General features: G+C 37.7%; 2 protein-coding genes across 2 annotated transcripts in view; one reads left to right on the forward strand and one right to left on the reverse strand.

The window, feature by feature from the left end:
* Positions 1 to 3,261, forward strand: part of Fgf7 (fibroblast growth factor 7) — a 53,764-nt gene extending 50,503 nt beyond the window's left edge. The window contains exons 3-4 of the mRNA XM_034495026.2: positions 922 to 1,025; positions 2,046 to 3,261. Coding sequence (XP_034350917.1) covers positions 922 to 1,025; positions 2,046 to 2,240 — 299 coding nt within the window. The 3' untranslated portion in view covers positions 2,241 to 3,261. The remainder of the gene's footprint in view (positions 1 to 921; positions 1,026 to 2,045) is intronic.
* The window catches only part of Fam227b (family with sequence similarity 227 member B), a 130,983-nt gene that overhangs the window by 90,830 nt on the left and 21,437 nt on the right, over positions 1 to 18,716 (reverse strand). Inside the window, exon 11 of the mRNA XM_076929680.1 lies at positions 11,893 to 12,027. Coding sequence (XP_076785795.1) covers positions 11,893 to 12,027 — 135 coding nt within the window. The remainder of the gene's footprint in view (positions 1 to 11,892; positions 12,028 to 18,716) is intronic.

The raw sequence follows: 18,716 nt of genomic DNA on the forward strand, positions 1-18,716 counted from the left end.
TTGGGCCCTTACAATCTTTCTACATCTTCTTCATCATAGAGCCCTGAGCCCTGAAGGGAGGGGTTTGATGAAGTGCTCTAAAATCTCTCACTTTCTTCTCATTGCCTTATAGTGATCTCTGGGTTAATGTCCATCTATTATGAGACACTTCTCTGATAATGGCTAAGCAAGGCTCTGATCCTCTATATCATATATAATAAAAGAAAATACTTGGCTAACATTGTAAAGTACCTATTTTGTAAAATAAATTCCACAAAGATTTAAAAGTTAATTACAAAGTATACAATTTTATATCAATATGATTTTTATAATTAAATTTTGAATTATCTCTGTGCATTAAAATACTGAGTTTAAAATAATCATTTAAAAAAGACAGTTGGTTCTATTTGCCATAATTTGTAATTGTTTAAGTTGTAATTTTAAAGATATTTCTTTTCAGTGAAGTTAAGAGCTATTCCATTAGTAATAATTTTTAAGATGAATATAGCCAAACCAAAGATTGACATTGTTAGCTGTATCCTTCCTTTCTTTGTATTTCTCCACTTAGCAGCTGTCAGGCTTTGCTAGATTACTTTTTCTGTGTATCAGTATACTCATCATACAGTGGCTGTAGCAAGGATGCCTCCCACACAGTGTGTGGTGATGACTGAACAAGTTTATACACAGGAGGAATTCTTTTACTGTATGAATTCAGCAAACACTAGCTACATTGCCATTATGGTAGATTTGAAGTATCATTCTAGAGGATAAGTCTGAATATGTAACTATTGCTCTGTAAGCAGATGTCCTTCTCTATGTGACAAAAAGTTATCAGTTTGCATTTCTATGTTTAATGATTGCTCTGATGTTTGCAGCTGTGTGTTAGGGAAGTATGTCTCCAGATTAGTGAATAATAATGTATGTTTGTGTGATTCTTTGCAGACATCATGGAAATCAGGACCGTGGCAGTTGGAATTGTGGCAATCAAAGGGGTGGAAAGTGAATACTATCTTGCCATGAACAAGGAAGGGAAACTCTATGCAAAGGTATTAATAATTGGTAATAGTTTTTATCCAAACCCACTCTGTCAAAATTATCTGCCTTTCTGAAAACTATAATTAATTTTATTCCACTGGCACAAGTTGAATATTCCATGAAAGCACTCTTTACTCCAGCACTAAGGCAAAATATTTTCTGTATGACTTGAGATTTCTTAAGCTACCTGGATGTTCGATTGTTCATCTGTAAGATGACTTGGAATGACTGACCTCTAGGGATCCTTCCTTAAATCCCTTGTGCACTCTTGACTCTTGGAACCTAAAATTTCTGTCTGAGTCTTAAAGCTCTTTCTGTTAGAATTCACCTGATTTGCACATTGCTGATATGAAAATTCTTGGGAAAATTTTTGAAGTTTTCAGTTCATTTATCAACGTGAGTCTCCCAACCACTGGCTTTGCACTATTCACATTGTTTCCACTTTAGTTTGATGGGAAATAGGTGACAGTTCATCCCACTGTAGGAAAGCAAAGGTCATTTTCCTTTGTATTCTTGTAGCTCTGCATAATGCCTGCACAGGCAAAGTACAGAACAGAGGCTCAATCAAATGAGCATACATCCCTGCATGGACCGAACAAACTAAGTAACTGTTTAATTTTGTTACAATTGAGGGCAACATAGTAGAAAGTGAAGTAAAGTTTATTAAATAGTCCCTCACCTGCAGGAGGTAGAAGCTACCTCCTCTACAGTAAATATCTGGTAGGTAGAGAATGAAGAGATTTGGGGACTCCAACATTAAAGAGTAGAAATTTACTACCCAAATGGACATAACTAAATGTGTTTTATATTATTATTATTTTTTGTTAAACTTAAGATGCTTTTGGCCTATGGCAATACATGCCATAAGTAAAACCACTAAACTGTATCAGGTCTGCTCAGTCTGAGGCTTAAAATAAATCACATGTACATCACCTCTACAGACCATCATCTGCTTGCTGTTAGTTTGAGCCTCCTCCAGAATTATTCGTTTTAATAATTGTGGGTTTTTTGTTTTGGTTTGTTTTTATCAGAAAGAATGCAATGAGGATTGCAACTTCAAAGAACTGATTCTGGAAAACCATTATAACACCTATGCATCAGCTAAATGGACACACAGCGGAGGGGAAATGTTCGTTGCCTTAAATCAAAAGGGGCTTCCTGTCAAAGGGAAGAAAACGAAGAAAGAACAAAAAACGGCCCATTTTCTTCCTATGGCAATAACCTAAGTGTACATGGTGTTTGAGAAACCAATTTCATTCAGCAGGGAGATTTCTTTTCAATGGACTTCTCTCTCTCTCTCTCTCTCTCTCTCTCTCTCTCTCTCTCTCTCTCTCTCTCTCACTCTACCTACCCCCCTTCTCAAAGTAACCAAGAAAGGCTGGAAAACTACTGAAAAACTGATCAAGCTGGACTTGCGCATTTTTGTTTATTTTAAAAGACTGCATTAAAGAAAGATTTGAAGAATATGCACAAAAATCAGATTTAGTAAAAGTTGTAAAAAGTTGTAAAAGTGGTTGTACAATCATGATGTTAGTGACGTGATATTTTTCTTAAATTAATTTACCCTTAAGAGTATGTTAGATTTGACTATCTGATAATGAATATTTAATATCACTATCTGCTTATAAAATGGCTGCTATAATAATATTAATAATGTAGATGATGTTATATAAGGTATGTCAGACCTAAAGGCTGCTGGGATGCTTTGTCAGATGATTTTGCCCCACACAAACTATAGACGATGAGCAGTGTTTGAAAGCTTTCCAGTAAGAACTATAATTCACTTCAGCTCTATTCAGAAAAATGAATGTTCTCAACATTTTATTATAGAATAGAATCTACAGGTGGTTTTACAAAATTACAGGCTTGGAACATGCCTGTACTGATTAACATGAAAAAAAAAAGTCCACTCAAATTGAAAAGGTATTGCTAACAGGATGTTTTTTAAAATCTGTATATAAAATAGCAATAATGATGATAATACTGTATTTCATCTCACCAGAAAATAACATTTTATAATCCCTAAAAATAAATTTCAGAAATCTTTACATTTTTTTCAAGTAACATCTATCTTTTGTATAATTCACATTTGGGGACACGATTTTTAGTAACACTCTTCCCACAAATAATCATGCTTATTTCCCCTCTGTGATTACAGCATTAAACTCTACTTTAAGTTGTATTTGAATTTTATTGTTCTGTTATTTAAGTTTATGTTATTTATAAAGAAAAAACCTTAAGAAGCTCTATCTGTTTCATATGCTTTTAATTTCAAGGGAACAACAAACCCATCTGGCTGCACTGCAGGTGTCTCCTTCCCTGGTGGCTGACACCAAGTCTAGCACACAACACTTGGCTAGCAAGTGCTGGATGGTAGACAAAAAACGACAGCCTGCAGCCATACTTATAATAGATGTCTCACAGCGAGCAATACAAACATGTGGGAGAGATTTTACACAATGCTCATGCCAATGAATTTGGATCATATAAGTAAAAGAAATTGAAGTATTTAGTGAGAATGTATTTTTGAAAATAGGCATATTTAAAGTTAGCAATTTGATAATCTTTAGAAGTTTCTGCCATACAAAATATGCCAACATTGAAATGGTAAGAGTAAAACCCCAGTAGAGGTGTAGTCAGGGTATGGGACCCCAAACACCTTGAGGCTTCAGGTCAGGCCACAGATAACAGGCTTAATAAATAGATAATTACTTAATCCATAGTTCTGCCACCAGTAGATGATGACAGAAATTTATGTATACTTATGAAGAGAAGGGCAACATTGATTTAAATTGTTGGTATATTAATTAATGTGATATCAACTTCATAGTGTTTGTCATTAAAGTTTCTTTATATTACATACAACATTATTTGGTAATATGTTTATATATGAAGGTTATATGATAAAGCCTTGTCAAAAAAAAATCAATTGACTTTCTTGCGTTTGCCCAGGCATCCAGGCTACTGGAAGGGCAGAAGTGTTGCCCTTTGCCACATACGCTGAAGGACACAGCATGAGGGAATATTCTGTATTAGCATCCAATTCGAGGATATTTGTAATCTAGCTTTCTAGCCCAGGCTGGAGTCTTGTAAGCATAGCAAGGGTAGAAGAAGACTATGTTTTTCATAGTTGTTTCATAGGTGCCTAGCTGAGTGCCGGTCCATAACCAACATACACACACACACACACACACACACACACACACACACATCTATGAATCCATTCAATAATATTTTCCAAGGAAAGGATGAAACACAATTATTCTTTCTTAAAGACTAAAAACTCAGAGCAAAGCATAATCATGTAGAAATTTAAATAGAAGTAGTAACCACACATAGAAGGTGGCTATAGTTACTATCAAATTAGTTACTAAGAAAAAACCATTAGAATATTGGACTTGAATTAGACAGAACCAATATTGGGTAATAAAATCATTCTTAGTGATATAAGTCATTTACAAAATCTGCCCACAAACATTAACTTTTAAAAAAAAGTTTTATTGTTATTTTAAATTATGTACCTATGTATATGTGTTTATAGGTATGTGAATATGAGTGTGGAGAGTCTTGGAGCAGAGGGTTCTAGGAACTGAACTTGGGTTCCTTGCAAGAGCAGCATGTGCTCTTAACAGATGACCCATCTCGCCTGGCCCAGTGACTATTTTTAACATGTAAATTTCAAAAAATCTGCTTTAGTCAAATACATTTAGAATTCTAGAGTCTTGGAAGTCTATGAGGCCTTTCATCTTTCTTCTCTTTCACATCGGTAAACTGAGATGAGCACATACTAGGTGCTGGATGAATGCAGCTTGCCTTAGAGACTCAGTCACTTAGTTTGTGTCTTACTCTCAGACTGTCAGTGATCTCCTTGTTTTGCTTGATTTTAATTTCTATCAAGAAATCTTGATATATGAGAATATATCTTTTCATATGAGAATACTTGTGGCTTACTTGTCATTTCATTTAGTACAGAATGATACCATTATGATTCGACTCTAAAGGAGAAAGGAATATGATTTCCAATTCTGACTCCTAAGCAACTTTTATGTAAATTTCTTTATTTATCAATGAAAAGTATCACATAAGACATTTTCATAATCAGAGTTTTCCTCTCTAAAGTGTTCTTTAAAAAGAAAACTATATCAACTCATGGGTTTCTCCAAACCGGTAAAGGACTAAGTAAAAGAATAGCACTTGTTAACACAAGAAGTAGAATGATACTTTCAGTACAAGTGAACTAAAACACTCCGACAGACAAGCTATAATGTAGACCTTTGAGCTGTTATAAATTCAACTCAGATATAAAAGAGAAGGAAGGCTAGAGGTTCTATCACTTAGGGGGTTTATTTCTAGTTTCTAGGGTGTCAAAGACATGAAGAGTGATTACTCTGATCCATGATCCCCAAATGTTCAGTTATAGTGTAGAATGAAATCCTAAGAAATCAGATAAAGATAGCTTTCCAAGGTGGCCCTGCTGACCCTGGTGATGAGGGCACAGGGTGTAATCATGAGAAAGCTGGCCCCACCCCCCACTAGCTTCAGCATTCAGGAGAGTTGGCTCTGCACCTTGACTGGGCAACACAGTAGAACTGGCTTTGGTGGAGTGGGGGCAGGTGAGCTGGCCCTGAAGGCATGAAAGCAGGATCAGCAGGACTAGCCCTTTCACATGCTCCAGCAGTTTTTACATGAGGTATAAAACCCTGAAATCTGGGCCAGATAGTAGCTGAGGTGGTCAGCCTGGCAGCTCTCCTGAACCCACCATCACACCACCAGAGTTCCCCAGTACTCCCCCAGCTAGCTCACCCAATGCCGCAGCTGACAAGATTTCAGGGTTTTATACCTCATGTATAAACTGTTGGAGCATGTGAAAGGGCCAGTATCTGCAAGGAGTCCTGGTGAGGATCCAGTATCAATGGTGCAGCAGAAGTCAGAGGCCTCTGACCAATCCAATAACTCACTGCAGTGAACATTTTACAAGTAGAGATTTGTGTACAAAAGGGTGTACTGTGACACACTGTGACAAACTGTGACACATTGTACCTCCATGACAGTATTTTGGTTTTGGTTTTTTTTAATTATTATTTCTATCTATCTATCTATCTATCTATCTATCTATCTATCTATCTATCTATTCCTGGAGGGGAGGTTCCAAGGGCAGAAGGGATGAAGAGATGAGTGGGATTGGAATAGATGTGAAATTGACAAAGGATCAATACAAAGTGAAAGAAAAAAAGATATTTCTCCAAAGACAGAAATTTTTAAATTTAAGTTTAAAATCCTGCAATTCATGTGAGTTTTGTCTTTTACTCTGGTAATACTTGTATTTGCTTTAATATGAAAATGTCTCCAGTTGACATCAGTGAATCAAACTGAAGTTTTCAGTGGCTATCTGAGACTTACTGCAAAGCTTCTCTCTCACATTTACCCTGTGTCACATGGATGAGACAAATGATTTTCTATCTTAGATAGCTCAACTTCACATACAAACAATACAGGCACAAACGAACAAACATTAAGTAAGATCACTTCGTAAAAATGTGATCTTAAAAATATTTAACACCTAATGCAGATAGTTATTAGTCAGTCAAAATACTTCATTGATTCTAATGCTGGGGAGAGACAGAGAGAGGCAGGTTCCTGGTGCCTTCCTGCCAGCCAGTCTGCCCAATAGATGAGCTACAGTCCCAGAGAGAGACCCTGTTTCAAAAAATAAGGTGGAGAGTGCTACAGGAAGACACTAAACCTCAGGCTTGTGTGTGTGTGTGTGTGTGTGTGTGTGTGTACATGTGTGTATGCGGGTATGCATGTGTGTATGCATATGTGTGTGCATGTACGTGTGTGTGTATGCATGTGTGTGTGCATATGCATGTGCGTGTGTGTGTGAGCATGACATGGGTCTATATGAATATCAAATTATTATCATGTGTGGTCATTTAAGGTTATTTAAGATAACCTTAAAGCAGATAGTGAGAGTTCTTAGAATGTCCTTCCTATGGAGCAGCTTGTTAAAGCTTCTCTTTCAGTGGTATTGTTAAGGCCTCACATGCAGCTCTTTCATGGTATTGTCAGGTTACTCTTTGCTGTTCTACCACAGCCAACAAAATTTCAGTATTCAATGGCAGTGACTCATTCCATCACACTCACATTTGCTCTCCAATTTTGAAAACTTTATCGATATATTTTCTCTTGAATTGAGACTTGACAGGAAGCAAGAAATAATAAAATCCTACTATCTTACTAACACTGTGACTTCTTTATAAAGCAACACATCCCAGGGAGCCAGATAATTCCTCTCATGAGAAAGTATCTCTTAGTTTCCCATTTGCTTTCTAGCTGTGACAGTCTTATCTCCCAAATTACCATCCTGAGCTTTCTGAAAGCTTATGCCATTATATGAATAGTAACAGCTACATATTAGTTATTGTGGTGTATCACATGAAATTTAACAACCTAACACGATAGTTCTTTTGTCTTATAATTATCTGGGTGCCCTGTCTGCAAGCCCTCATAAGGTTGTAATCAAGGTATTAATCAGGAAAGCCACTGATCTCAATACTTGGTCCCGAGGGAAATCCATCACTACCCTTTACTGGCTGTAGCTGCAAACATCAGCTCCTTATCATGGCCTCTTCATAGCACTGTTTCTCAAAAGAAGATTATTTCCTATAAAACAGTGAATCAGAGAATCAAATTTCCTGAATGGAAGCCATAGTTTTAAGAAACAATCTCCAGTGGATCCTGTTTCTCTAACTGGGCTGCCTTGTCTGGCCTCAATGGGAGAGGATGCACCTACTCCTGCAGTGATTTGATGTGCTGGGGAAGGGTGGTGGTGTGGGGTGATACCAAGAGGGGGCTCCCCTTTTCAAAGGAGAAGGGGAGTGAGGAATGGCTGATATTGGGATATACAGTGAATAAACAAGTAAACTTAATAAACATTATAAAAAGAAACAGTCTTCAGCATGATGTTACTTTTGTACGTACACAAGGGGAGGTATTACCCCTTCAGTACACACTAGAAAGGTGGCCATTGTAAAGTGTCTATTGCAAGTCATTCATTTATTGTTTTACATACATTTTACACTTTCCTTCTTCTAAGACCCAAGACTCAGATATTTGTTTGTGTAATGGTGCCCACACGTCTTCGGTTTTGTTTTGCTTTTGGTGGTGTTCTTCGTCTTTCCTCTTTTTTCTTCTATTTTCTCTCTCTCTTTTTTCATCTGATTGGAATATTCAAAAAAGCTGTCTTCAAGTGCAGTTTTTTTTTTTTTTTTTTTTTTTTTTTTTTTTTTTTTTTTTTTGCTTTAGACTATGGTTAAGTCTCTCAGCTGTATTTTTATTTGGCTTGTTAAGTCCTTCAGTTCCAGGGTTTCTATTTGGTTCTTCTCCATGCCAACTATGGAGATCTCTCCTCCTAATTAATGGAAATTTTTCTTATTTAATTTTCTCTTTGTAGTTGCTCATGTTTTACTGACTTTGCTTAGAATCAATCCTTTGAATATCTTATCAGGCAACTCATCTAGTTGGTTTTTTTGTTTGTTTGTTTGTTTTTTGTTTTGTTTTTTACTTTGAGATTAGTTGCCAGAAAGTTATTATGCACTATCTGTTGATAACATGTCTGGGACAGTTCTTTCTAGGCATGTCACCACGATCATGATGTTACCTTCTTTTGTGCAAGGGTCAGTTTCTCATGTCTGTCACTTCCACCTGGTTTTAAAAAGTACATTTGCAAACAAGCACAGCAGCTATTATGTCTACCCTCTGATTAAGTGCTGCCAGCCACAGTGAGAAAGCACTCAGCACTTCTGCTCCAGGGCAAAAAGGCAGAGCCATTAGCAAGCATTTGAAGCTGTTTGCTTGATGGTGCTCGCTGCTTCAAAGAATGTCTCTTAGGCCCAGAACTTCATGTTGATAGGCTTTCACAAGATCATCTCATATTGCCCCACTTTTCCCCCTCCTCAGTTATTTTCTGAATCAGTGTGTTGTTAGGCAACAATTATTCTTACAATTTTACTTTAAATTTTGTTGGCTAGTGATGTTGATTGTTAAGTGTTGATGTGTTTTATAAAGTATGTACTGTATATATCACTGACTTTACTATTAATTTATCTAGTGTTTATGATGTTTCCCAGTGATGAAAAGAGGAAAGTGTTGGCTTTATGATAGGGAAAATCCAATCAGCTATATCCATTAACTCTAAAAATAATAGTAAAAAAAAGTATACTGAGGCTGGAGAGTGGTTAAAAAGAATACTGAGGCTGCTCAGTGGTTAAACATAACTGCTGCTCTTGCAGAGGACATGGGTTGGTTACAAGCACACACACTGGACAGTTTTCAGTTATGAGAGTAGCTCCAGGGGATCTGATGTGCTCTTCAAGGCCTCTGTAGGCATGGTGATTTCCAGCACCCAGCACCCAGCAAAGGCAAAAGCAGGCAGGTCTCTGAGTTGAAGAACAGCCTGCTCTATGTAGCTAGTTCCAGGATGCAGGGCTACATAGTAAGGTCCTGTCTCAAAAATACTTTTAAAATTTTGAAATTTTAGGGGACTGGAGAGATGGGTTGGTGGTTAAGAGCACTGGCTGCTCTTCTAGAGGGTCTAGGTTCAATTTGTAATACTTACACCGGGGCTCACAACTGTCTGTAACTCCAGTTCTAGGGGTCTCATAGGGCACCAGGCATGCATTTGGTACTTAGACATACATGCAGAAAAAACTACTAATACACATAAAACAAAAACAAACTATAAAAATGTTAAATTTTTCTTTTCAGAGATGTATTTGTCATAATTTAATATTATTGTGAATTATCTTCTGCATGTTTATGTATTATCTACATTGATATAGACTGTCTTTATTATTTGAGAGCAATCGTAGATATGATTTTAAATATTTTTATGTTTACATTATTTAAAAATATTGAACCACATTTAAAAATATTTTATATATAATGTTTTGCTAGAATCGATAATTCTATTCTCTCCCTTCACCCTACTCACCAAAACGTTTTTATTCCAACATTACATGCTTTCTGTCCCCTCTGTAAATAACCACGGAGTGCATCTAGTGCTACCAGTAAGTATATGGGTGCATGGGCCTAGGATCATCTGCTGGCCACACCCCTGAAGAAATCTGACACTGCTTTCCCCAGGAGCCCTCAGTTTCCAATATCCTCTCCTATAGCTCCTCACTACTCCTGCTGGGATTTTGGCTAGCTTGATCTTGTGCACACAGTCCCAGTCACTGTGAGTTCATGCCAGACATCTCCTCTCTTTGGCTCTTGGGTTCTTTCCTCCCCATCTTCCATGATAATGCTGAGCTTTGAGGGCAGACATGACTCAGATGTCTCATTTAGAGCTGAGCTTGACATAGGCTCTTGCTCTCAGCATGCTGACTGGTTGTGGGTCACTGTATTAATCACTATCTATAGCAAAGAGAATATGCCAGATGAGAAGCACAGCTAGTTCTGGCCTATCTTCTTCCACTTAGATATTTGTTAAGCATCAAAAAATGAATGCTATAAAAATTCATATTATAAAAAAATCCCATTATACCCAAAATATGTAAAATGGAAGAAACATTGAAAATTTTTGATGGACAAATAAATTCATAATAGGAATTCACACAGACAGTCTTGATGGTCTTCTTTAACTCTCCAGTGGCAAAACTTACCTGGAAAGTGAATGCTGTGTAGAAGTGTGAAGTGATGGCAGCCTCCCGATTTGAAGGAACTCTGCGTTCATAGCACTTACCTGGTAGAATGGCAGATTCTTGCCAGCACTAAAGCACAATATTAAAAAAACATATCTTTTGTGCCTTGACTTCTAGCATATAGGATCCTTTCTAGTTTATGTATGGCATTCTAGAAAGCTTACTAAAGGATATCAGTAGCAAGCAAGCAATTTCCTATAATTACTAATAGATAGGAATCATATGTCCTGATAATTTATACAGCTAAGAGTAGGAAACCATGTCTCCATTTGTGATCAATCACTTCCAAGTGTACAGATCTGAAAAGCTGTAATGAACTAGTTAAATAATTGTAGCATTATACATTAGCCAAAGAGTAGACGAAAGGTCAACCCTTCTTGCCTGGCATAACTGAAGGAAAACATTGGAAGGTAGCTCTCTCCACATCGTGCTCAGTTGGAAAGCCTTCATTCTGATCCAGCTGGTCAGAAATGAAACCTGTATATCAAAGCTGTGTTTGGTACTGAAGTCAAAGTATAAATAGGAGAGAATTAACTTGCCTTTAAAAGTTTATTATTTGAGAGTAGTTATGGAATTTTTATTTTTGTATAGCAGTTTGAGGCACAGAATTCAAGACAGGAGAAAATACAAAGATATATCAAAGTAAATTGATATTTCAATTTTCCTATAAGTGTACTATTTAATAAATTAGTCATTTTGAAAAGAAAAGGTGGGGAAAATAATCATATTCCTTATCACAAAATAAATTCCAAATAGATTCAGTAAGTCAGTCAAATATAGAAGCAAGAAAGCACTAGGAAAAATTCACAGGTAAGCAATTTGGTAGCCTTATTAAGTCTTGACAAAATGCAATGAGACTTAAACTCTAAAGAAAATATGATTTACGTGTACCAAATAAAAAGTTTAAACTTCTCTGCTGCAAGACACATTGCCATCTAGTTAGCCACACAGCCTAAGTGAGAACATCTGTACATAATCCTAAAAATTGACATAAACCTGTTGCAGAGTGGACAGGAAAAAGCCTTAAGACACACTGCTATGATAGCAATTTATAGATCAAACAGCATTCTAGGATCATCCCTAAATTGAATTGATTTAGAAAACCAGACACATAACTGGCCTAGCATACTTGATGGTAGCTACCTGCTCACACCTAAGTTGCCACATTACTTACTGGCTGGTGAATGCTCCTGGCCAGAAATGATACTTTTTTTCAAGTTCAGAGGTATGCGCCTGCTACCATGAATGGCAGTTGTGCAGAGGTCTGGCAGTTTCCAGTGGGTCCAAAAGCCAGTCTCAGGTTTTAGACCTGTTAATGTAATGTGCATAGTAAGCCAATCAGATTTTGACCAACAAAGGAGAATTTTCTACATTTCTGTAGATACAGCTACCAGGTTTTTTATTTTATAATGCTTTGTACTTCATTTGCTCAGTGTTCTTGACAGATTTCCTATGTTTTAAAATATTAGGTATGAATGTTGTATAGTAAGGCCAACAGGTAGCTGATTAAGGCAGGGTTGTTTATTTTTCTGCGCTCTCAAGAGAAGAATGCCATACTGCAGAGGGCCACATCAGGAAGAGTCACATTGACCAGGAGAAAACAGCACCAAGGTTACAGCAACTGTTTTGTTACTATTTTTTTTTGAGGTAATCATTCAATTATTCCAGAAAGTTCCAGGGTTCAAGGCTCACCCACCCCAGTTGCTTAGCTTCTAGGATGTCAATCATTTGGGGTAAGAATTCAGTAAAGGAGAGGGTGGTTGTGGCCAGGGCTCTAGGTTGGTTTGTCTATATTTAATAATTATTCCTGTAATTATTTGCTGTATCTAGAAACAGTTTGACCCCAAGAAGGGTACAATCCTCAGGTGTTAAAATATAAAATGTAAAAGATACAATTAATGATTAATGCAGTCTAGTGGTAAACTACCCTTCTGTTTCTGGGATAAACTCTACCGTGAGTGTGTGTGTGTGTGTGTGTGTGTGTGTGTGTGTGTGTGTGTGTGTGTAAAATGTAGAGAGAATTAGTGTGTTGGTTCTTCTCCAAAGCAGATGTGCTCTAATCTGAACATCTTTTACTAGATTTAATGTACAGCCATTATCCGGGAGGTTCTCTTCTCTGTTATATTGAGAACTGGCACTCTCTCGTGTTTAGAGCCGTTGTTTCTTGAATTTCATTTCCTCTTTCTTAGTTTATCTGATATTTTGTTTGGTATCTGTATAATAGCTTCATAAGAAAAAGGTGAATTCAAAGTAACTTTCTTAAAAGGATTTGTACATCTGCAAACTGCCCGGACTTTATTCTTAGCCTCACTTGATGGTTTGTTTGGGTTTAAGTTATGAGTAATTTCCACTCCAAGTTGCTAAGTTGTTACTGTATCCCAGCATTCAGAGCTGCTCACCAGCAGCTTGGTGGCATTCTGTTTTGATCTCTCTGTTCTCTGGAAGTTTTGAGCATTTTCTTTTTGTTTTCAAGGTTCTGAGAGTTCACAGTAAAATCTGCAACACTATGGGGTTTTTATTCCATTCCTTGTCCTAATGTCTTCCAAAGTAGAAAGTCAAGTCTTTTAAAATATGAGAATTTTTAAATGTACCTATTCCTTCTCTGGATTTTTTTTGTTATTCTTTTTTTTTTTTTTGGATATAATATAGAAACTGGAGTCTAAATATAGAAGAGGTGAGGGATCAGTTTTTCCACATGAAGATAGACATTAGATCATGGGGTTTCTTCCAGCTTTCTCCTCCTCCTCCTCCTTCTCTTCTTCCTCCTCTTCTTCCCTTTCCTCCTTCTTCTCTGTCATCTGCTCCTTCCCTTCTTCCTCCTCCTCTTTCTCCTCTTCCTCCTCTTCCTCTTTTCTTTCCTTCCTCTTCCTCCTCCTTTTCTTCTTTAGAATATACATCAAAGGCCAGAAATTACTCCCATAGGGAATTTGCTCTACTATATTTTTTGATATTTAGTTTTGTTTTTAACTCTGGTCAGTTATTTTTTAATTTTCTTTATAATATTTTTCTTGAACAGTGGATTATTTAAGAATACATTTCTTTTAGTTTTGGATTTGGAAATATTTATGGGGTACATTATCAGAACTCAATACATATATAATATATAATAAATTATGGTTAAAATATTTCTATCTCATCAACTGTTAATTTTATATGTTGAGAATTTCATATTTTTCTAGTAATTTTGAAATAGATAATATGTTGTTTTAACCAGTAGTTTCTCTACTGAGTCCAGGAGGAATTAGATATGACTTCTCCATTCTGGTTTTGATGCTCCTGATTCAGTCCCTCTCTGCCCTTACCAGACTTTTGTCACCATTATTCTATTGTGTTGCTCCAAAGACATTGTAAATGAATGAGAACATATAGCATTTGTTGTTCGGTATTTGGTTTGTTTCAATAACCTATTGACTTCAAGTTCCCTCTGTGCTATTGCAAATGGCAGCATTTCATTTTTGAAAGGATGGCTGTGAAGTAGACTCTTTTTATAAATACATGGCATTTTCATTATCCATTCATCCACTGGGGTTCATCATGACTGATGTGCTACTTCAGCTATTGTGAAGTTGGGCACATATTTCTTATTTCTATATGCATAAAGGCATTTTGGTTTGGTCATATGTATAACTTATTGTCTTCTATCCAAAGACTCAATATGCTCTGCTTAATTTATAGCACTTGTGAGCAGGAATATTTGTTTTTTTTTTGGCTTACTGTATAAATAGATTTTATAAAAGCTTTCTGTATTTGAAAGTAATATTCATCTTTCATCTTCAGTGTTGTGTATGGTCATTACTCCACACTGTTCATCATAGTGCTATACCTTTCCTTGGCTTGGGTTTTTGTTTGTTTCTTCTGTCAATTACTAGGAGAGCTGTCTATTTTTCCTGAATTATTATAGCAGCTATGCCAATAACTTGGTCCACGTAAATGATGTGACTATGCATTTTGTTAGAATATTTCATCTATTTTACTTATTTATTTTGAACTACATCCCAGCATGTAACCCTCTACCTTAAACTTGAGATCTTTCTACTTGGACAGTCAAAGCACTGGGACTGCAGGCAGTGCACAATTGCTCACTTGGCTTGCCAATTTTTCAATAGGAGCTATTTGCTTTCTTTTGTTAGTTTTTCCCTCTGAGTTTTGTTAATATTTCTTCTGAGCATTGCTTGCTTTTTCATTCTATTAGAGTATTTTCTGAATAGACAAAAATTTAATTATAATAAAATCTAATTTACCAAGATTTTCATTTATAAGTTAAGATTTTTGATTCACATCTGAGAAACTATGTCCCAATCTAAGGTGCAAATTTTTCTGGCTATGCTTTTGCTGCTAACAGTCCTTTCCTGGGTGATACATATGGCATGTCTAAGGGCCTTTGAAAAGGTCTGTCAACAAGCTAAGGTAGGATTCTACCAAAATTCACTCAGGGGACTAAAGAATGTATCAGGTTTGCTTACAGAGCAATGGGTGAGCAGTTATAAACAGAAGTGTGGGTGACCTTAAAGCAGCCCCATGGGAAGTTTTGCACTCGACGGTGATGATGGCTTCTCCCTGGCTGCTTGGGTGGGACGCTCCTCCCCTCATCATTTCCTATCTATGTCTTCTAGCTCCTCCCCCAGGTCCCCAAAGCCTCATGCAATTAGGGCAGAATTGCATATGGCAGATTGGGAAGAGGGTCTGAGGACTTGATAAGGATCCCATAACCCTAGCCATCCCCTTCTTTTAGGAAGGAAGGTAAATAGTCACCAGGCCCAGCTATCATGGGCTACTGTGAGCAGGCACCGTAGAACTCCTGAACAAGTAGCAATTTAGGCCCATCTGATCTAAGGCATAATGCAGGCCTGGCATTTCCCTGTTAATCTTTTGTCTGGCTGTAATACACAGTGTTGGAAGTGCTGTTTTTTCGTATTTGTTAATAGTTGATTTATGTATTTAGAGGTTTTGAGTTTGGTTATCATGTTCTGTTGATACACCCACCTCTTTTGTCTTCTGCTTTATCTGATGTAAGTGTAGCCAACTCTGCTCCCTTTGCTTGCATTCACACAGAATATCTTCAATCCTTCTGCTTGCAACATTCTGTCCACAAAGCTAAAGTGGGAGTGTCATAGGTAGCATAAGCTAGAGTCTTATTTGCTCCTTTTTTTCCTTTTCTTTTCTCTTTTAAAATCCACTTTGTGTGTTCTGAATGGAGAATGCAATCAACTTATATTCAAAGTAACTTTCAGCAGCAAAGGTCTTACGCCCATTGTTTGTTAATAAACTATTTTTTTCTATTCTTAACAAACAAGATGAGGAGTGCTGGAGTTTGCACTGGGACAAGGTGGAAAGTGCCTTGACAGGTAGGCAAGACTCTATCCATTTAAGGTTCTAGCTTGTAAAAATGAAACTCATTTGAGAGAGCACAAACAGAGAATGGCACCTCAGTTTTCTGCTCAAAATGACCAAATAAGAAAGTGTTTTTCTAGTCACAAAAGCAGAGACCACAGTGGGTATGGCAGAAGGAAGCCAGCCTACATCATAACTGCCAGTAGAACTTGGAGTGAGTATCCACATGGGATTGGTTCTATAGGATGCAAGATACAAGAGTGAAGGAGGGGTCATGGAAACTTGTGCTGCGTCCCAGAAAGCTACTGAGGTCAGGCGATGTGTGGCAGGTTGGATCCTTGCAAGGAGACCCCAAGAGACAATCACACAAAACTGTGAAGGTGAAGCCTAAGCCGTGAGATGCTGGGATGTTAGCAATGCTGAAATGTTAGGTGTTTGCTTAGGAAAGCTGCAAGGATCCAACTCAAGAGAGGGGCCACGAACACCACAGGTAAGATAGAGGAGTGGGGCTACTCAAGACCGCTAGAATACAGATAATGCCAGACAGAGAAGTGCAGCATTTTCCCTGAGTAGCTTTGACATTGCTTTTGCATGATCATTCTTACTATGCCATCATTCTTCCCTTGAGGGAGGGGATGTTTGTGCCATTATATGTTGGATGCATGTAACTAATGTTTTATTTTATAAGGGCTCCAATTCTTAAGAGATTTTAAACTGTGGACTTTGAAGAATTCTGGAAGTATATGACTAGGGCAACCTTTGTGGTTGAATGGAATACATTATCATATTAGGAGACACCCATGATTCTATGGGAGCTAGGGGCAGACTTTCATGATATATACTATCCTTTCAGGCTGATGTCTTTGACTACTTAGTCCCTAGCTGATGGTACTATCTTAGGAGGTAGACTCTGTAAGAAATGAGGCCTGGCTGGTGTAAGTAAGTGGCTGGGGGTGAACTTACAAGCCTGTACCTTTCCCTGCTTCTGTCTTCTCACTGTGATGGCCAGCCACAAGTTTCTTCACCAAGCCTGGGGCCTCAGCCACTATGTATTCTTTCACTGTGAAACCATAAGCTAAAATAAATCTGTACTTCCGGAAGTTGTTCTTTTTTGATTTGTCTTTGTGATTTGGTCTTTGTGAGAAACCCACTATGTTTTCAACTCTGCAGGTATCATTCCTTAAAGCATTTATTATGAGTCAGGTCTAAAGGTGACAAAAGACATCGGTATTGCTTGTCTTTAAAGGGCTATTTCTCCATTATTGCAGGACAGCATTGCCAGGTAAACTCTTCTTGGTTGAAATTTTTTCAATCTCTTGAAATTTATCACCCCTTTCTTAGCATACAAGACTTCTTTTGAGCATCTCCTGGAGTCCAGTGGGGATTTCCTTGTATTAGATACATTGTTTCACTCTTGATCTTCATTGGCTTGGATCAGTGGTTAGTGGACTTTGGGATTCATGCATATACAAATGTAAGAAGACTTGGCATGTTTTCCATAACCATTTCATTGAATATTTTCTTCCCCTGTATCCCCCTTCTCAAGCTAGAACTGTGATCATGTTAAAATTTCCTCTCCTTGTGCTCTCTTGAATCTCACTGCATTTCTGTAAGATGATCATCTGTACTTCCTTCTCTGGCAATATTTTACTAGTTTTTCAGGACCCAGTTACTAGAGAATAACTCTGCTCCTTCAGTGGTGTCATGTTTCCTTCTCTTCTTACACATCTGTCACTCCTCATTGATGCCTTTTCTGGCAAAGCAGTAATTCCACTACTCAATGGGGATGTGGAGTACCTTAAAACTTCAGACTGAGGGCACCACTCTAGTTCAGAAGGGGTGGGGGAACTGTAACTGTTTTGCTTGGAGAGTGGATGGCATAGTTTATAGGCAAGGCTTTGATTCTTGGGAAGCACTATACTGGCTGACCTTGGACTCAGACCTTGTGATGTCTCTGGTTAGCTAACATTCCCGAGAAGTGGTTAACATGTGTATGGGTGCCAGGAAGTACTATTGCATTAGTAACCAATTCTCTTCATCGCTAGGAAACTGATTATGAGGTCTTCTCAGGTTCTCAAAGGCTTTGTGCACCACTGACTGGGAGGCAGTTTGGAGTGGCTCCTCAGCAGTCCAAGGTTAGGTTCTAGCAGGACTTATTGCTCAGGTCTAGCATGCCACAGTGATAGAAAAACTTGGGACTCTAGAGATACAATGGTTAGGTACCTAGAGAACCGTGTACTACAAGGTATAACCCTAGAGAACTGTGTACTGCAGCATTGGCTCTGGGTCAGGATGTTACAGGATAGTAGCAGTTTAGGGAACTGAGATCCCAGGGTGTGTGGGAGCAATAGCCCTGGTACAACTTTGGTAATAGTGTGTGATTCAGGGTTACTTGTGGAGTACACAGAGATGAGGTCTGGAGTGTACATATGTAAAGAACTATATACCTAAGATCAAGGTTATGGATCAGTGTGACACTGCCTCTGGAGTTCCCTTAAGATTTAGATTCCAGAGTCCATAGCTATATTTACTTATTTATTGCTTCTCCGAAGTCTGGATTGCAGATACATTTGCTATTTATTATTAGCAGTAGCTCTGGTACCCACAGCATCAGCCAACTCAGGCAGGTGTAGAGTAACAGTGGTTCTAAGGCCCAGTGTGGTTAGT

Source organism: Arvicanthis niloticus, chromosome 2 (assembly GCF_011762505.2).
Source record: "Arvicanthis niloticus isolate mArvNil1 chromosome 2, mArvNil1.pat.X, whole genome shotgun sequence".
NCBI classification, from domain to species: Eukaryota; Metazoa; Chordata; class Mammalia; order Rodentia; family Muridae; genus Arvicanthis; species Arvicanthis niloticus.